The 18,674-nt window shown below is 37.9% G+C and overlaps 3 protein-coding genes across 3 annotated transcripts; 2 read left to right on the forward strand and 1 right to left on the reverse strand.

The window, feature by feature from the left end:
* Nucleotides 1-1,421: 1,421 nt before the first annotated feature.
* On the reverse strand, nt 1,422-2,366 carry LOC311170794 (olfactory receptor 5B12-like; the record flags this gene model as incomplete). Its single annotated transcript, XM_084233229.1, has 1 exon — nt 1,422-2,366. One exon carries the CDS (start codon nt 2,364-2,366, stop codon nt 1,422-1,424), a length of 945 nt encoding a protein of 314 aa, XP_084089355.1.
* Nucleotides 2,367-11,104: 8,738 nt separating this feature from the next.
* Nucleotides 11,105-12,566, forward strand: LOC311167403 (olfactory receptor 5B3-like; the record flags this gene model as incomplete). Its single annotated transcript, XM_084228371.1, has 1 exon — nt 11,105-12,566. The coding sequence occupies exon 1, from the start codon at nt 11,628-11,630 to the stop codon at nt 12,564-12,566; it is 939 nt and encodes a 312-aa protein (XP_084084497.1). The 5' UTR covers nt 11,105-11,627.
* A 4,947-nt stretch (nt 12,567-17,513) lies between these two features.
* LOC311171063 (olfactory receptor 5B3-like) lies at nt 17,514-18,452 on the forward strand (the record flags this gene model as incomplete). Its single annotated transcript, XM_084233623.1, has 1 exon — nt 17,514-18,452. The coding sequence occupies one exon, from the start codon at nt 17,514-17,516 to the stop codon at nt 18,450-18,452; it is 939 nt and encodes a 312-aa protein (XP_084089749.1).
* Between the last annotated feature and the right edge of the window lie 222 nt (nt 18,453-18,674).

An 18,674-nucleotide genomic window follows, 5' to 3' on the forward strand; every position in this document is an offset into this window, starting at 1 on the left:
CATTCTGTGAGAAAATTCCTATTTGTATGGTGTTGGCAAAATGACTAAGTGACAATTGTTTATCAATGAAATTGCCCAAGACACTAATGCCAGTTGAGGCAAACAATAATCTGACAACATCTTCAAAGTAATTTTTTGTAAGATGAGGAATCCGTAAGAGAATTTGAAATGCTCCAATATATTTCTGAGGATTACAAAAAATTATGCACATAAGCCAGCCTGTATGTAAGCACAGGAAAAAAAACTTGAAAACTATTAAACTATTAGATCATTAAGGACATGCTCTAACACAGACATACAAATCTCTATGCAAAGCTTAAAGAACTCATGGATAAAAATATTTACAAAAATTTATGTGATTCTCAACATAACAAATGCTATCCTTTCATAATTGCTTCCTCCCTAGAGAAGAGATATGATTGTTCTCATAGGATTCTGTTCTCTTGGGAGTTCTATGCCTCAACAATTTTTCCCTAGTGTCTGTTCACTGGTTGACATGACACTATTTTAAAGGGATAAGACCCTGCACAGAGCTCCTTTGGTCATCATTCATACAAGTGAATGCCCATACTTTCTAGTACATGCCAGACTTTCTCCAGAGTGAATATTGGAAATGAATCTGCATCCAGATCCAGGGAAAACACCTTAAGATACACCCATTCATGTTGAAGTGATAACCCTTACAAAGTCACTAAAGACCCTCATTTTCTATTTACAAACAGAATACTGTGAAATAGTAAAGAAGCACCTGAGGAAAGCACATAACCTCTTTAATTCTACATTTTCTTAACTGAAAATGAGGCTTATATGTGTGGGGGGAGGTTATATACATACTTTTTCTCCCAGTACCTTCTACTATCTCTACCTATCGATCACTATTTTCATAAGGTTTTTAAAAATATAACCTAATTCTTTTTATATGCAAAAAGTTAAAGTGAAATTTAATTTTTCAAAACCAAATACAAAAAATATTTATATAAATGAAGTATACTATAAAAATAAGTTAAAATGCATATATTAAGAATATGTTCTCAGACACCAAAATAGTTTTTCTAAATTCTGTTATAATAATATCTATTTCATGTTTTTTAACTAATTTCTCCATCTGCAGGTGTGCAGATTCCATGAGTTTCTCATAAATGTCCATGAGCTCATTTGCTCAGATATGTAAATACACGTGTTAACATGGTAGTAGCTGTGGATTTGTTTGCTAAGAATAATTACACTAAGAATTCCATTTCCATGAGTGATTCTTCTGAAGCTATTATTCCTAGATCTCATTTTTAAAAGTCTTTTACTTTGGGTAAACAACAGTTGTGGAAATCGCTTCAAGAAATCATAAAATTTAGGAACTCACAGATAAATATTTTCCTTAGGAAGATCTGAAATGGATGAAACTGCCTATTGCAGATTTGAAATAATTAAAATATTAATCCTATGGAAGATTTTGTCTTTCCCATAACCTTTCTAAAGGCATTCTTCACCTCCTTGTTCCTCAGGCTGTAAACAATGGGGTTCAGCATGGGGATAATCATGGTGTAGAACACGGACGCCATTTTGTCTGTGTTCATGGAATGGCTGGAGCTGGGCTGTAAGTACATGAAGATGACCGTCCCATAGAAGATGGAGACTGCAGTGAGGTGGGAAGCACAGGTGGAAAAGGCCTTCTGACGTCCTTCAGATGAATGCATCCTCAGAATAGTGCTGAATACAAACAGGTAGGAGATCGAGATGACCAGGACAGAAAAGAGGACATTGAAACCCACCACAAAAAACATTACCATCTCAGTGGTGTGGGTGTCTGAGCAGGAGAGAGTCAGGAGAGGAGGCGCGTCACAGAAAAAGTGATCAACCACATTGGACCTACAGAAGGAGAGACTGAAAATGTCCCCAGTGTGGATGGAGGCATTCAGGAAACCACAGAAGTAGGACCCTGTGACCAGACACACACACACACCTGTCGTCATGGTGGTGGTGTAATGGAGGGGTTTACACACAGCTGCATGGCGATCATAGGCCATTGAGGCAAGGAGGAAACTTTCAGCAGTGATAAACGCTCCATAGAAGAACAACTGTGTGGCACAAGCATTGTAGGAGATGATGTTGTTTCCTGTGAGGAATCCTGCCATCACCTTGGGAGTGACGGCTGAGGAGTAAGCAAAGTCCACCAGAGAGAGGTTACTGAGGAAAAAGTACATGGGTGTGTGGAGTCTAGAATCCAATAGAATCAACTCTATCATCCCCAGGTTCCCAAACAGAGTGATAAGGTAGATGAAAGAGAAGATTATGAAGAGAGGGATCTGCAGGTTTGGGTCATTACTTAACCCCACAAGAATGAACGCAGTCACTTCTGTATTGTTCTCCATGAGGATTATTTGGAATTTATGTGACTTTCCTATAGCCCTGAGGAAACAGCAGCACAATGATAAATGGAGGGGAGACTGTGCTGATATCCATCAACATCTATTCTGTGATTTATTTCAATATTACAATAACTTGTTTCCATGAGTCTTAGATCTAAAGCATGGCATGACAAAAAATACAAATTTAAATTTTTAATATATGGTAGAGTGTTCTAGATTAAAGAATTTTTAGATAGTGCATCCCACTTTCCTAACTTCATAGAAAACTGAATTAAGTAAAAGTGAAGAAAAGACTTAAGCAACATCATCATATTAGTTACTAAAAGAGCTCAAACTCCCAGTTTGATGTTTCTAAATCAAACATAAATTATTGTTTACACTAAACTAGAATAGCTCAGGAAAATTAATGTGAATTTGAATTAATTCCTTCAACCAACATTTTTGCAGGTGTGTCAAGAACAGTGTTATATGATAGGGAAAATCAGGTCAATAAAACATGTTCATAGACTAAAATGTCTACATTGTAGTTTGATGTACATGATGGTACAGTACAGTGTGGCTGATTTACCACAGTGTAAACCCACACAAATTCATTAATAAAGACATCTGGACATCTAGAAAATGTGTGTGGACATCACAGTAGGAGCAGAGGGCTGGCATGGCAATCCTCAGCTTAACAATGAGTGACACAGGAGTAAATAGAATAATGTGATTAGTCCTATAGCTTCTAGGTGAGTGTGGGGACTAGACAGGTGATTAGACAGGTGAGCTTCATGACAGGGGCATGGAGATTCTGGACAGTGTTCACTCCTGCTATTAGTGACATGAGGCTCACTTTTCCAGAGAAGCGTGTCTAGGATACTCTTTCAGTGTGTCTAGAATACCCTCTGGTACAGATCTGCTAATTTGAAGTAATACCGCAAATATAGATTATTCAAATTCCAGGAAAAAAATACATTGTGATAGGAATCATTTCAAAATTTTTACCAACCTTCTCTTCATATGTGAAATTTGATTTTAACTGTCTGCCTGAAGTGAAAATAAAGTTAAAACTTGTTAGTTAAGATGACTATTATTTTCACATTTACTGAAAGGAAAAAAATTGAAATTGAAATAGTTTAAATAACCTGCTCAAAGTACACACTAAGTGATTCCTTGTGCTTTTCTCTGTGTCACATGATAAATATATACATAAATATATTCTATTAGCATCTCAATAAGGTTTAGACATGTAACATCTGGCCTCATGAAGTACAAACAAAATATAAGAATTATTCAAGATATTCAAGCCCAAGCTCTGAATATATAAAAGGAGAAATGGCTTCCTTGATGCATTTCCCTACTACCTCTACTCATGCAAATTTATACAGACAGTTGATTTGATCTAGTAGATTTGTAGGCTTACCTTTCTCACTGAAAAATACAGCAAGGATCTCAGAAGATTCAGTCTGTGAAAGAACAAAACAGCAAATAGGGATGTTCTTCAGTGTGTGACCAAAGTTATAAAGTTCTCTGGTGGCAGGGGGAAACTGAGGAACAAAAATGCAATTGAGTAAGATAACAGGGTTCTAGTCTTATTAGTGCTCACTTTTCTTAGATAACTTCATCTATTTGAGCCTTGATATCTCCATCTATAAGGTAGAAATAATGAAAGGTAGTCCTCAAAACATCTTCCCCAAATACTAACTATGATAAGAAAAACCCTAATATGCCTTCTACTTGGTAAGAGGTAGTCACGATAATTGCAATAAGCATCCCTGTTATCTGGGGTGGTTTTTCCTGGCATTGCATGCTCTTAGTAAAATCACTGTTTGGAGAAAAGTCATTATCATTACTAGACAACTATTAACAAATCAGATGAATAGGTGTCTGGTCAAAGAACTCTGGTTCTTGGACTGCACCCTCTAGTATGAGGTCAAATGGAGCCATGTGCAGACATGAAAGATTAAAGAATGAGAATCAGGAGGGACTTATAGAGTCATGGAAGTCTCAAGGGACAAATACACTAGGAAGCAGGCAAAGCTCTTTATCTCCCCTAACAAGGGAACAAGTGTTTAAGTGTCTGGGGATTCAGCTCTGCCTGTTGAGGAAAATCACGGGTGTATCTACACTGTTTGCAGTATTTCTCTCTGATAATGCACAAATTGAATCACAACATGATCTCAGACTGCAATTTGGCATAAATGTTGGGAAACAGAGATAGAGGCTTTGTCATTGAGCAAGTGGACCCCAGGAAAAAATGCATTCCTTAATTCAAATTGATGTGTGTATCATTGAGAAATACCAACTCATTCACTCTTTATTCATCCCAAATGGCCTTCAACCGTAATGATGAAGGAATAGGCTTGTGCAAAATAAATATATTTCTTGCACTCATGATACTTATAACTAATGGAGAAAATAGACAAATACCCAGTGAGCATTTAAAAGATATAAAACAAAACGACAGTTATATGTAATTATGTATAGAAAAAACATGTAATTACATGTAGAAAAATGAAAGTGAACAGTAGAAATCTAATTTTCTTTTTTTTTTAAAGATTTATTTATTTATGCATACAAGAGCTGGGGTACAGGCCAGAGGTGTGGGGGGTGAGAGGATGCACCAGAGACAGAGTGGGGAACAAAACAGGCAAATTGACCAAAGTACACTGCTGAGGGGAGCAGTGGGCGAGACAAGAGAGGTCTGCTGCGCCACGTGGGCTGCTCCCTGGCTCACAGGAGATCAAACTTGTGCTGCAGTGGCTGTGGATTACTTCATAGGTTGCATCTAACCCCTTGCGCCATCAGGGAGGCCCTAGAAATCTAATTTTCATTAACTGGTCAGAATGTTTTTCTCTTTAAATTAGCTTTTTAACCAGGCATTAGAATACACCAGCATGGGAAAGACCATTCCAAGGAAAATGAAAATTATGTAGTAATGGCCCCAAATTTAAAGGGGATTGGCATAATCTAAAGGAAGGCAATGAAGATGCAATATAGGTAACTAGACCTCTTCCTTGGCAGTTTCCACTGGAGCATCCTCCCAAAATAAAACCTGAGTAAAGCGAGACAAATCCCCAATGCCTGATCATCATGGCTACTGGTTTGGAACACATGAACAAAACAGGAAGGTTGTAATGATGCTTCCAATTTGTTCTCCCCAAAGCAATGGTCATTGGGATTCAGATTTGTCTTCAAATTGGAAATTATTTGTTCCCATTTGTTTGGGAATAGGTATCATTTGAGAAAGTGCACCACCATTTCTTAAGGATTATTCATCTATCTGAAATGAATTACTTACAGCCTGTAAGTCTAAAATCCCATGATAGAATGAATAGTTCCAATGACTTACTAAAAGATATGAATAATTAACCTCCACTCAATTAAGACATGACTGAGCAATATACCTACACCCAGTGATACAATGTATTCATTTATCAGTCATCAACATTCCACAAGGATATCTTTTTTCCCTGTCCTGGCAGGAATACTGACTATTCTCACTTCTGTAAATGAATAGGAATTTTTTTTTCCATCTAGGTCCATGTTGTTACATGCATTGATATGCATGGTAAGCATAGACTATAGAGAGTTGCATTTACTTTTAAATGCTAGACTTCTCAATTATCTGTCTATGAGATATTTGGAAAACACTTGTGATAATAGTACTATTTACATCATAATGTGATAATATATAAAATAGTTGGAACAATTAATATGGATGGGAGATAGATTACAGATACAGGGATAGGTGATAGAAAATATATAGGTAGATATAGATATCTACCTATCTAGCCAAATGGCATGAAAAATAATCTGGCTTTTTTCAGTCTTTACATTCACTAAAAAAAGAAGTTGATAATGTGGAGTGCTTAGTCATCCAATGAGTTGAAATAAAGTGTTCCATCACTCCTGTCAAATCAATTCAGTTCAGAAATCACTGGAAAAACGTACCAACTAATTGAAAATATTTATCATCTGACTTACAGAAAATCATGAGAGAATTTGTGCAGTAAGTGGACTTGTGATAATTGTTATTTAAAAGAGAGGTTGATTGATTGTGGCATGTATACACAATGATCTCAGCTCTGTTATGGATCATTTTATGACTAAGAAATCTAGTCCACAATTTAGTAAAAAAAAGACCATTAGGGCTTATAACTATGTAGATGGAAATAGCCTAATTGTGTCAGTAAGTACAACTGTAGAAATTAAGTCTGTTTCTTTAAAGTTGTGTAAAGATAGTGAAGAATAACCAAGGCAGTCATGAACTGAGGAGCCTAATTACAGGAGAGAAAATAAATGGATTGAGTTTTTCTTCATTTTCTTTACTGGATAAAGGAATTCAATATTTGATAAAAAGCATATTAGACACAGCAAAATGTTACGCTAGCAAAGGGCTCAGAAGAAAAAATATCCAAGCTAAAAGTAGAGCAAAACACAGAAATTAAAGAAAAGGCCATAAAATACATGAGGAACATAATGAAAAGGTTCTTTGAATATGATTTGGAAACAAAGAAAGGAAGGGAGAAATAATATGGCAGAAACAATATCTAAAGAGACACTCACCAAGATTTTCCTAAAATAACAAACAAAAAGATGTCTTTATTAAAAAAGATATTTTAAAAGGCTTCAGTTACCCTGAGAGGATATGAACTTGCAACCAGAAGATGAAGATGAATAAATTCTAGAGCTCTGATGCACAGCTTAATGATGACAGTCCACAAGACAGTATTATACAATACTTCAAAGTTGTTAAGAGACTAGAATTTAAATGTTTCACCACAAAAAAGTAATGATAACTACATGGCATGACAGAAGTTTTAGCTAAAGTCTCACAAGTTGATGACACAGTGAAGATGCCAGGCTGGTCTCCTCCATATAGTCACAACTAAATTGCAGCACAAAGTTAACAACCCCTAACAGACAGCCTGATGACTATAGCATACAACAGGAACGACAATCTGGTGGAAAGGGGTATAAAAAACTAATTAAACTGTGTTTGAAGCATATTAGAGCAGTAGAACTCATGAACAGGAGGGGTAACTGCCATAGAAAATGCCCTACAACTATTGACTGGGGGGCACATACCCATGCTGGGAGACCCAACATACCCATATTGGAGACCGAGCACTAACTGGATAAGTGGGCGCACAGAAGTGACATTCAGGACAGAAAGAGCACCATTAGAGAACTACAGGACTTTGCATGTAGAGTGATAGTAACTGACTTGAGCCTGAGCCTTCCAAATTAAAACAGCTGGAGACCAACCAATAAGATGAGCCAAGCTGAATTACCTGTGTCACCTCATTGCTGCCATGAGGCTGTAATATTCTAAACACCTGCCACTGTCTCCCCTGTATCCCACACACAAACACTCAGTACCAAAACACTCAGTACCAAAATGGGACACCTTCATTAACCAGAGTTTAAACACCTGGTCTTAACATAGTATATACCCTGGGGTAAGACTGCACTGGAAAAGCAAAAAGCAAATGCCTGGCTTGCAGCCTTGTCTCAGCTACAATCCCTAACCAGTGCTGTACCTAGTGCTCAGGCATACTCTACAGGTTGAGCTGACTCAAGACCATATCATATCATATCATATCATATCATATCATATCATATCATATCATATCATATCATAACTATACAAGCAAATTCTACCAAATCCTTTAAGTATTTAAGTCCATCATGCTCAAATGATTTCTAAAAATTCCAAAGTAGTGTTCCCTGACACATTTTCTGATGCAGATAATGACAGTACAAGAAAATAAAACTGCAGTTTATACCTCATAGATATTGACACAAAAATCTTCAACAAAATGCTAGCAAATTGAAATCAACAATGCATCACAATGATCATTAAACATCATGATGAAATAGGGTTTAAACCAGGGATGCAAGGATGGTTTAATATATGTAAATCAATTAATATAATGCATTATATCAACAAAAGAAAAGATAAAAATAATATAATATCAATAGAAGCAGAGAGGGCCTATCATAAGATTCAGCACCTATTTATGATTTTTAAAAAACTCTAAACAAAATGGGAACAGAATAAACCTACCTCAATATAATAAAGGCATATATCATGAACTACAATCAGTATAATACTTAATGATGAAAAACTGAAAGCTTACTCTTTAAGGTCAGGAACAAGGCAAGAATTTCCTGTCACCACTTCCTTTTAACTTCATATTAAATGTTTGAGGTAAAGCAGTCAGACAACAGGAAATAAAAGGAATTAATTTAATTCAGATTGGAAAAGAAGTGAATCTATGATTAATTGCAGATGATATCATGCAAATATAGATGCAGATGATGGAAAGAAAAACCTAGAGAGGGGGGCCTCCCCGGTGGCGCAGCGGTTGAGCGCTGGGTTGTGAAGCTGCCCTCGACCTCTGCGGCGCCGGTTCGATCCCCGGCTGCTCCCCGGCCACCAGAGGAGGGTCCCACATGGTGCGCAGACCTCTCCTGCCGCCCGCTGCTCCCCTCAGCAGTGTACTTCGGTCCTTCTGCCTGCTCTGCTCTCCGCTCTGGCTCTGGTGAATTCTCTCACCCTCCCGCGCTTCTGACTGTACCCAGTGCATGTATAAACAAAAACAAACAAAGAAAGAAAGAAAACATGCCTCTATATAAAAAAAAAAAAAAAGAAAAAAAAAGAAAAACCTAGAGAGGGCCTCCCCTGGTGGCGCAGTGGTTGAGCACTGGGCTGTGAAGCTGCCCCAGCCTCTGTAGTGCTAGTTCAATCCCCGGCCGCCAGGGAGGGTCCCACATGATGCACAGACCTCTCCTGCTGTGCCCGCTTCTCCCCTCAGCAGTGTATTTCATCGGTCTGCCTGTTCTGTTCCCTGCTGTGGCTGTGGTGAATTCTGTCACCCTCCTGAGCTTCTGACTATACCCAGTGCTTGTATAAATAAATAAATAAGTCTTTTAAAAAAAGAAAAAAGAAAAACTTAGAGATTCCACTGAAAAGCTATTGGAAATAATAAATGAATACAGTAAAGTGGCAGGTTACAAAATCAGCAAATAAAAATCTGTTGCATCTCGTTATATAAGCAATAAAAGAGAAAAAATAGAAATTAAGAAACTAATTTCCATTCACAATTATATAAAGAAGAATCAAATACTAGGAATAAAACTAGCCAGGTCAATCTGCCTGTTCTGTTCCCCACTCTGTCTCTTGTGAGTCCTCTCACCCCCCCACACTTCTGGCCTGTACCCCAGTTCTTGTATGCATAAATAAATCTTTTTTAAAAATATACATATATATAATATATATGTATATATATTATATATATATATATATACCTAGTGCTGCAAAGATGAGAAGAAACCAGAATATGTTTGCTGTTGGGGATGTAAAATTGTGAGACACATCATATAGTTTTATAATTTCTACTCATTTAAGTATATTTACCAAAGGTTCAAAACAACTCCCTGATACTTACTAAATGAAATAAAAACTTGTGTTTGCACAAAAATTTTAGATGTGCTTATCACATCTTATCATCTTTGTTTATAATCACCAAGGCTGGAAACAAAACAAAAGATTCTCAAATGAGGAAAGAAGAAAAACATATAAGGTCACAGCATAGAATACTACTTTGCAATTTAAAATTCCACTATAGATACAGGTAATGATGTTCATGGACTGAAGCTGAATTATGTTAAGTGAAAAATGCTAGAATCAAAGACTATTGATTCTAGGGTCTGATGAAGGATATTCTCACAAAGGCAAAATTATGTGAGAAAAGAGGTGTGTATACTACTCTCTGCAACTTGTTTATTAAAAATGAAAATAATATGAAATAGCAATGCAAATACATCTGTATACCCTCAAATTATGCTATGTGATTCCTATGGGCAGTTTGATTACTTTGTCCCTTGGAAAGTAGAGTGAGAAGCCAGAGGTGCACTCATGGGGGACATCTCCTGAGAACCTCATGTCTTTATAATCCACTCTCAGTCCCCATGCACTAACCCTGGTATCCACCGAGACTTCGGGAGCTTTATATAAATGACCAGACTTTGGCCCCAGACACTTTGAACATCATGTGTTCATCTGAATGATGATGGTTTGCAAATGCAGTCCTTCTGATCTTAGGATTTCCTACAAATTTTCAGCAATGGCCAAGAAAACATTCCAATGTAAAAATTATATTGAATGACTTTAAAATGATACCCCCTAAATGTATCAATTTGTTTTATAGACATTGGTTTGTTGTTTGCTAAGACAAATCTGTGGGCTTATTTTGTTATTTGCTAAGACAAATCTGTGGGCTTATTTTGTTATTTGCTAAGACAAATCTGTGGGCTTCTTGAAATATGTAATTTTATTATGTCTATTTTAAATTAATGAGAAAGCCAGGAAAAACACATGGTAGATTCAGGACTTGAGCCCAGGTTAATGGTATTCTTTCTACTGTGTTTCCTGCCTTAGACGTTGGAATCTGTGCCAGTACTGCACAGAGATTTTCTAACAGAATATGTGCATTCTTCCATGACTACACTATTTAGGATTAACTGTTGTTTGTTATCAAGCAGAAGGTAAGCTCTTATACACAATGTGTGCTTTTATGAAAACTGTAATTGTGGAACTATGAATAAATTTCTCATTTTGTGCCTCACAATGTAAGTGAAAATAATAACTAACTCAACCTCACAAATGGTTGAGAAGAATCAGTGAAAAGAGATGTAGTGTCGAAGCAGTGTACAATTTTATATCTAGCAAGGCTGAGTGCTCATTTATAAATTTCATGATGGCTCTGTTGGAAAATTCAATAAACTTTCCAAGTCTTAGTTTAAAAATATAAAAGAGCCAGAGCGGGGAGCAGAGCAGGCAGAAGGACTGAAGTACACTGCTGAGGGGAGCAGCGGGCGGCAGGAGAGGTCTGTGCACCATGCGGGACCCTCACCCTCCCGCGCTTCTGACTGTACCTCGTGCTTGTATAAATAAATAAACAAATAAATCTTAAAAAAAAAGAAAGAAAGAAAAGAAACCAATTAACTATAAAAATATAAAAGAATAAAAAAAAACGGTGAGATGATCCATGAAGATTCTTATTCATCACTTCAGAATTCCAGATAATTTTCTCATTAAATTAAGCATTGAAGGTCATGTCTTAGGTACAGATGGTCTTAGACACATTCTCTTGCTATAATGAAATAATAACCCTGGTATATAAATATTTAAGTTTCATTGTAATTTCCAATCGAACACTGTATTCCTTTGTATCTTATTGCTTTAGGACATCTGATTTCTAAACAACCCCCATGGAGAACACCACAGAAGTGATCCAGTTCATCCTCCTAGGACTGACCAAAGTCAAAAGCCTACGAATCCCGCTGGTAATGATCCTCACTCTTATATATGCCATAAATGTCATCGGGAACCTGGGAATGATCCTGTTGATTCTGTTGGACTCTCGTCTCCACACGCCTATGTACTTCTTCCTCAGTAACCTGTCTCTGATGGACTTCTGTTACTCTACAGCTGTCACCCCTACGGTCATAGCTGGGTTGTTCATAGGAGACAAGCTCATCTCCTACAATGCATGTGCTGCTCAGATGTTCTTTTTTGCAGCCTTTGTCGCCGGGGAGGTTTTCATCTTGGCTGCAATGGCCTATGACCGCTATGCCGCCGTGTGTAAACCCCTGCATTATACCACCATCATGACCACAGGTGTGTGTGCGAGTCTGGCCATAGCCTGCTATGCTGCTGGTTTCCTGAATGCCTCCATCCAAGTTGGGGAAGCATTCAGTGGCACTTTCTGTGGCTCCAATGTAGTCCATCATTTTTTCTGTGATGTTCCAGCAGTCATGTCTCTCTCTTGTTCTGATGAACATTTTAATGAGATGGTTCTTCTTTATTTAGACACCTTCATTGTATTTTCTTCCCTTTCTGTTATCTTTGTATCCTACATATTCATTTTTATCACCATCCTAAAGATGCGCTCATCTGCAGGCTATCAGAAGGCTGTGTCCACCTGCGCTTCTCACGTCACTGCCATATCCATCTTCTTTGGGACGCTCATGTTCATGTACTTGCAGCCCAGTTCCAGCCATTCCATGGACACAGACAAAAAGGCATCTGTGTTTTATACAATGGTCATCCCCATGCTGAACCCTATAGTCTACAGCTTGAGGAACAAGGAGGTAAAGAATGCCATCAAGAAGGTGGGTGAGAAGATAACAATATCTCTGAGATTATGATTTTAAATTGCAGGGGGCATGATTAGCTATTTTCTTTTTTATAAATATTTTTATTTATGCATACAAGAACTGGGATACAGGCCAGATGTGTGGGGGCAGAGTGGGAAACAGAACAGGAAGACTGACTGAAATATACTGCTGAGGGGTGCAGTGGGTGAAGCAGAGAGGTCTGCTGCACCATGTAGGTAGCTCCCTGGCCTGCTGGGGAATGAACTCATACTGCAAAGGCTGAGGATAGACTCACAGTGCTTGCGCTTAACCCCTTGTGCCACCAGGAAGGGCCATAATTAGCTACTTTGAATACTCTCCATCTTCATCACTGGCTTATTACAATCTAAGATAACCATTAAGTCCTAAAATGATACTCAAATAATAATGGAAAATGAAAAGCATAAAATATGTGGTTCTGTATGTCAAAAATACATATTAGGGATATTTGACTTATTCACTTGTTTACATGCCTTTTCTCTGCCACGTGCACTATGAATACATGGGAGCAGAAAATTAGCAGGAGGTAAATGAGAGTATTGTTTTTAACAAAACTAACTTAAATATTAAACTGGGATATTAGTATATAAAAAATATCAAGGTGTTTTTAGTACTAAAATAATCTGAGTCCTAAATTGAGGGGGGAAAATGGGATACAGTCATAATACTATGTGTTTATTTCATTGGCATATGTTATTGAGAGAATATAGACTTGGCATCATAAAAAATAAAAAATTCTACCTTGTCTGAGTCATTTTGCTGGGCTGATATTTTCTCACACTACTTTCAAAAGGAAAATAGTCACAACACAGAAAACGAAGAAGAAAAATAAAAGCATTTTCAATTTCTTTTAGATGACTGCACACTTGCACATTGTTTGAAAAATAACTGAGACATTGATAATGTATTTTAAGTCTACAGATATATAGATGATTACGTTGCTTAGAAATTTTTCAGTTTGTTATTGCATTATATCTTTTCACTCTGCCAGTTTTTTTACCAGTTAATTCACAATGATTTTAACACAAATTCCTCGCAACTCCAAGCAAGCTTCTAATTTAGGGATTTTGTCCCTGCTGTTTAGGTTCTACATAAATGGCACTTTACGTACTGTTCCTACACTCTGTGTGATTCTTCACAGCTTAATAGACATTGCCTAAATAAAGATTATTTCCTCACTACTATATTTTCTCTCTCTACAACTAGACTACTAATTCAAAGATCACTGATGTTTTCATTAAAATGATCCTCATGCTTAATGTCTGAGTTGCTTAGTAGATTCTCAATAAGCACCTGTAAACTACCAAATATTTGACTGAATTATACTCTGAAAACTCTGAATAATGTTAAAAGAATTTCAGTAGACCTAAGTAAATTTAAAGTACCCGATGTTGATGGGAGATTTTCCTTGTTTCTTTCTGTGGGATGTAAATTTTTGTTTAGTAAGTTTTCTAGAATAAAGACATTCTTTGTTAGCTGCGGTCTCTGAAGCCTGCAATTCTAACAGTGACCCTTGAATAGTGGACATGTATTTCTTTGAACTCCACATTTGCATCACCATATTCTTCACTCAACATTCACTCATCTATTTCCAGGGTTCTAACAATTTTGATTCAGAGGGTATTTGATGTTTCATCATTAAAAGGATGGACCCTTGAAACATACAATATCTACTCTTTTTTTTTAAGATTTATTTATTTATTTATACAAGTATTGGGTACAGTCAGAAGCGCAGGAGTGTGAGAGAATTCACCAGAGTCCAAGCGGGGAACAGAACAGGCAGACCAACTAAATACACTGCTGAGGGGAGCAGTGGGTGCTGCAGGAGAGGTCTGTGCGCCATGTGGGACCCTCCCCAGCGGCCAGGGATTGTACTGGCACTGCAGAGGCTGCGGGCAGCTTCGCAGCCCAGCGCTCAACCACTGCGCCACCAGGGGAGGCCCCAATATCTACTCTTTTTAATGCCTTTCTTTTGTAAAGACACTGATTATTAGATTATCCAGGTAATCGCATCCTCTTAGTGCTCTTAATCTAATTACATGTGCAATGTATTCTGACTCATGCAATATTTACAGAATCCAGGAATTGACATGATCTATTCAGTCCCTGCTGATTTCCTTCTCATATACTCTTCTCATGCCCATCAGCCAGGGGCTTGGCCATGTACAGGGCTCCCTCTGGGTGCTCATTCAAGGCTATGAGGCTTCCCCATCCACAGCTGCACTGTCCACACATGAAGCCTCTTCAATCCCTGTAGCAAGAGAGGGGTAACTGGAGAGAATTAGGGTGTGCTTCACCTCACTAGAAATGACACATCAAAATTTTCTAAGACCATGGTCTGCAACTGCCACATGTCCCGTTGCACCCACAATGGGCAGGCACATGTAGGGAAGCAGATGTAATGCTCAGACAAGATTATTTTGTGAAACACGCTGTAGCAATATTTAGTAAGAGTTAATATTGAACATTTCAGGTCACCTGGTATGTTAGATATTTTCTCTAGTTTGTATATATGGGATTTGAAAAAGTTCTTCACAGCCCTGTGAGGATGGCATGATACCATTATGTCTCTCTTATGCATGAGAAGCTGGAGTCCAATGACTTAGGTACTTAGACAAATTGATGCCTAATCACACATTTACACAGAACAAACCTATAACGACCCCACATGCCTGCAGTGAGGAAGCTGTGATAATTCTATTTGAGAGTATGACTTAGAGACCATAGAGAGAGAGAAATGGATCTATGGGTTTTTGTTGAAAGGAAATCATTTTCAGGCCATGATTATACAGATAACACAAGTTGAATAATAAAACAAACAGTTACAGGAACACAAGACACCTTCTATAAAGAAAATTGAAAATAAAATATGTTTAAATTAAATTTTTATATTTAAGTCTCTAATGCTACAAAGATGTGATGAAACCAGAATGTGCTTGCTGTTAGGGATGTAAAATTGTGAGGCAATTCATACAGTTTTACAATTTCTGCTCAATTAAGTATATTTACTAAGGTTCAACAAAACTCCCTGATAATTACCTAAATGAAATAAAAACTTGTGTTTGTGCAAGAATTTTAGACATGCATTTTTATGAGCTTTGTTTATAATCACCAAACACTGGAAACAGTATAAAGGGTTCTCAACTGGGGAAAGAAGTAAAAAGATAAAACAGCATGGAATACCACCTTGCAATTTAAAATTCTACTATAGATACAGCTAAGAATATACCATTACCCCAATTATTTTAAGTGAAAAAATGCAAGAATCAAAGAGTATGGATTCCAAGGCTCTAATGAAGGACATTCTCACAAAGGAAAAATTATGTGCACAATCTCATCAGTCATTATGATGGCATTGACTCCAAGGAAACTGAAGGATCTAAATCTTAGGAATATACATTAAGAGGTGTGCATACTACTCTCTGCAACTTGTTCATTAAAATGAAAGTAATAAGGGGACTCCCCAGTGGCGCAGCGGTTGAGCGCTGGGTTGCGAAGCTGCCCGCAGCCTCTGCTGCGCCAGTTCGATCCCCGGCTGCTCCCCGACCACCAGCGGAGGGTCCCACATGGCGCACAGACCTCTCCTGCCGCCCACTGCTCCCCTCAGCAGTGTACTTCGGTCCTTCTGCCTGCTCTGCTCCCCGCTCTGGCTCTGGTGAATTCTCTCACCCTCCCGCGCTTCTGACTGTACCCCAGTGCTTGTATAAATAAATAAAAAAAAAACTTAAAAAAAAAAAAGTAATAAGAAATAACAATGCAAGCACATTTGTACATCTTGAAATTATACTCTGTGGCCTGATAGGCAGTTTGATTACTTTGTCCTAGGGAAAGTGGAGTGAGAAGACAGAGGTGCCCTCATGGGAGACATCCCCTGAGAACCTCATGTCTTCATAATCCACTCTCAGTCCCCATGCGCTAACCCTGGTATCCACAGTGACTTCTGGAGCTTTATTAACAATGACCAGACTTTGGGCCCAGACCTATTGAACATCATGTGTTCATCACAGTGCTGATGGTTTGCACATGCAGACCTTCCTCAGATCTCTGGATTTCCTATGAACTTGCAGCCATGGCCAAGGAAACACTCCAAGGTAAAAATCATATTGAATAACTTGAAACCCCTAAACCCATCAAGTTGTTCTAAGACATTGGTTTGTTATTTGCTAACACAATTTCCTGGGCTTATTGAAAGAGGAACTTTTATTATATCTATTTTTAAATTAATGAGAAAGCCAGGAAAAACACATGGTAGATTCAGGACTTGAATCCATGTTAATGGTTTCTTTTCTCCATTGTTCCCTGCCTTAGAGATGTTGGAACTTGTACACACAATTGCACAGAGATTTTCTAAGAGAATATGTGCATTGTTCCATGACTGCATTTTTTAAATCTCAAACACACTATTCAGGATTGACTGTCATTTGTTTTCAAGTAGAAGGTAAGCTCCTATATTCAATGTATGCTTTTAGTGCAAACTGTATTTGTGGAACTGTGAATAAATTACACGTTGTATTGTGCCTTGCAGTGTAATTGATAATAATAACTAACCCAACCTTACAAATTGTTCAGAAGAATCAGTGAACAGAGATGTAGTGTTGTTGTAGCAGTGCACAATTTATTGTCTAGTGAACTGAGCTCTCATTTATAAATTCCATAATTGCCCTGTGGGAAAATTCAGTAAACTTACCAAGTTTCAGTTTAAAAATATAAAAGAATAAAAACTGGTGAGGTGATCCATGAAGATACCTATTCATCAGTTTAGAATTCTAGATTATTTATACATTAAATTATACATTCAAAGTCATATCTTAGGTACAGAGAGTCTTAGACAGATACTCTTGCTATAATAAAATAATGATCCTGGTGTGCAAACATTTAGTTTCCTAAATGTATCCACATCTAACTCTTTATTCCTTTATTTCTTGATGCTTTAGGTCATCTGATTTCTAAACACCCTCCATGGAGAACACCACAGACGTGACCCAGTTCATCCTCCTAGGACTGACCAAATCCACAAACCTACAAGTACTGCTTGTAATGATCTTCACTCTTATATATGTCATAACTGTCATTGGGAACCTGGGGATGATCCTGTTGATTCTGTTGGACTCTCGTCTCCACACGCCCATGTACTTCTTCCTTAGTAACCTGTCTCTGATGGACTTTTGTTACTCGACAGCTGTCACCCCTACAGTCATAGCTGGGTTATTTATAGGAGACGAGGTCGTCTCCTACAATGCATGTGCAGCTCAGATGTTCTTATTTACAGCCTTTGCCGCAGGGGAAATTTTCATTTTGGCAGCAATGGCTTATGACCGCTATGCTGCCGTGTGCAAACCCCTGCATTATACCACCATCATGACCACAGGTGTGTGTGCAGGTCTGGTCATAGTCTGTTATACTGGTGGGTTCATGAATGCATCCATCCAAGTTGGCGAAGTATTCAGGGGCACTTTCTGCAGATCCAATGTGGTCCATCACTTTTTCTGTGATGTTCCAGCAGTCATGTCTCTCTCTTGCTCTGAAAATCATTTTGGTGAGACAGTTCTTCTTTACGTAGACACCTTCATTGTATTTTCTGCTCTTTCAGTTATCTTTGTATCCTACATATTCATTTTTATCACTATCTTAAAGATGCGCTCATCTGCAGGCTATCAGAAGGCTCTATCTACCTGTGCTTCTCACATCACTGCCATATCCATCTTCTTTGGGACGATCATGTTCATGTATCTACAGCCCAGCTCCAGCCATTCCATGGACACGGACAAAATGGCGTCTGTGTTTTATACTATGGTCATCCCCATGCTGAACCCCATAGTCTACAGCCTGAGGAACAAGGAGGTCAAGAATGCGATCAAGAAGTTGGGAGAGAAGACAAAATTGTCCCTGGGATTTTAACATCGTGTGGAGCATAATTAGCTACTTTCATTCCTCTCCATCTTCTTTATGTGCTGGTTACAATCTAAGATACACAGTTAAGTCTTAAAATGACCCCCTACCTTTTCTAAAGTATATGGTCTAGAATAAGGAATATTATTCTGCAAATGAAGTCCAAATAATAATGGCTACGAGAAACATAAAATGTGTGGTTCCATGTGTCAAAAATACATATTAGGGATA

The sequence above is a fragment of the Talpa europaea genome (genome assembly GCF_964194135.1).
Source record: "Talpa europaea genome assembly, chromosome: 1".
NCBI classification, from domain to species: Eukaryota; Metazoa; Chordata; class Mammalia; order Eulipotyphla; family Talpidae; genus Talpa; species Talpa europaea.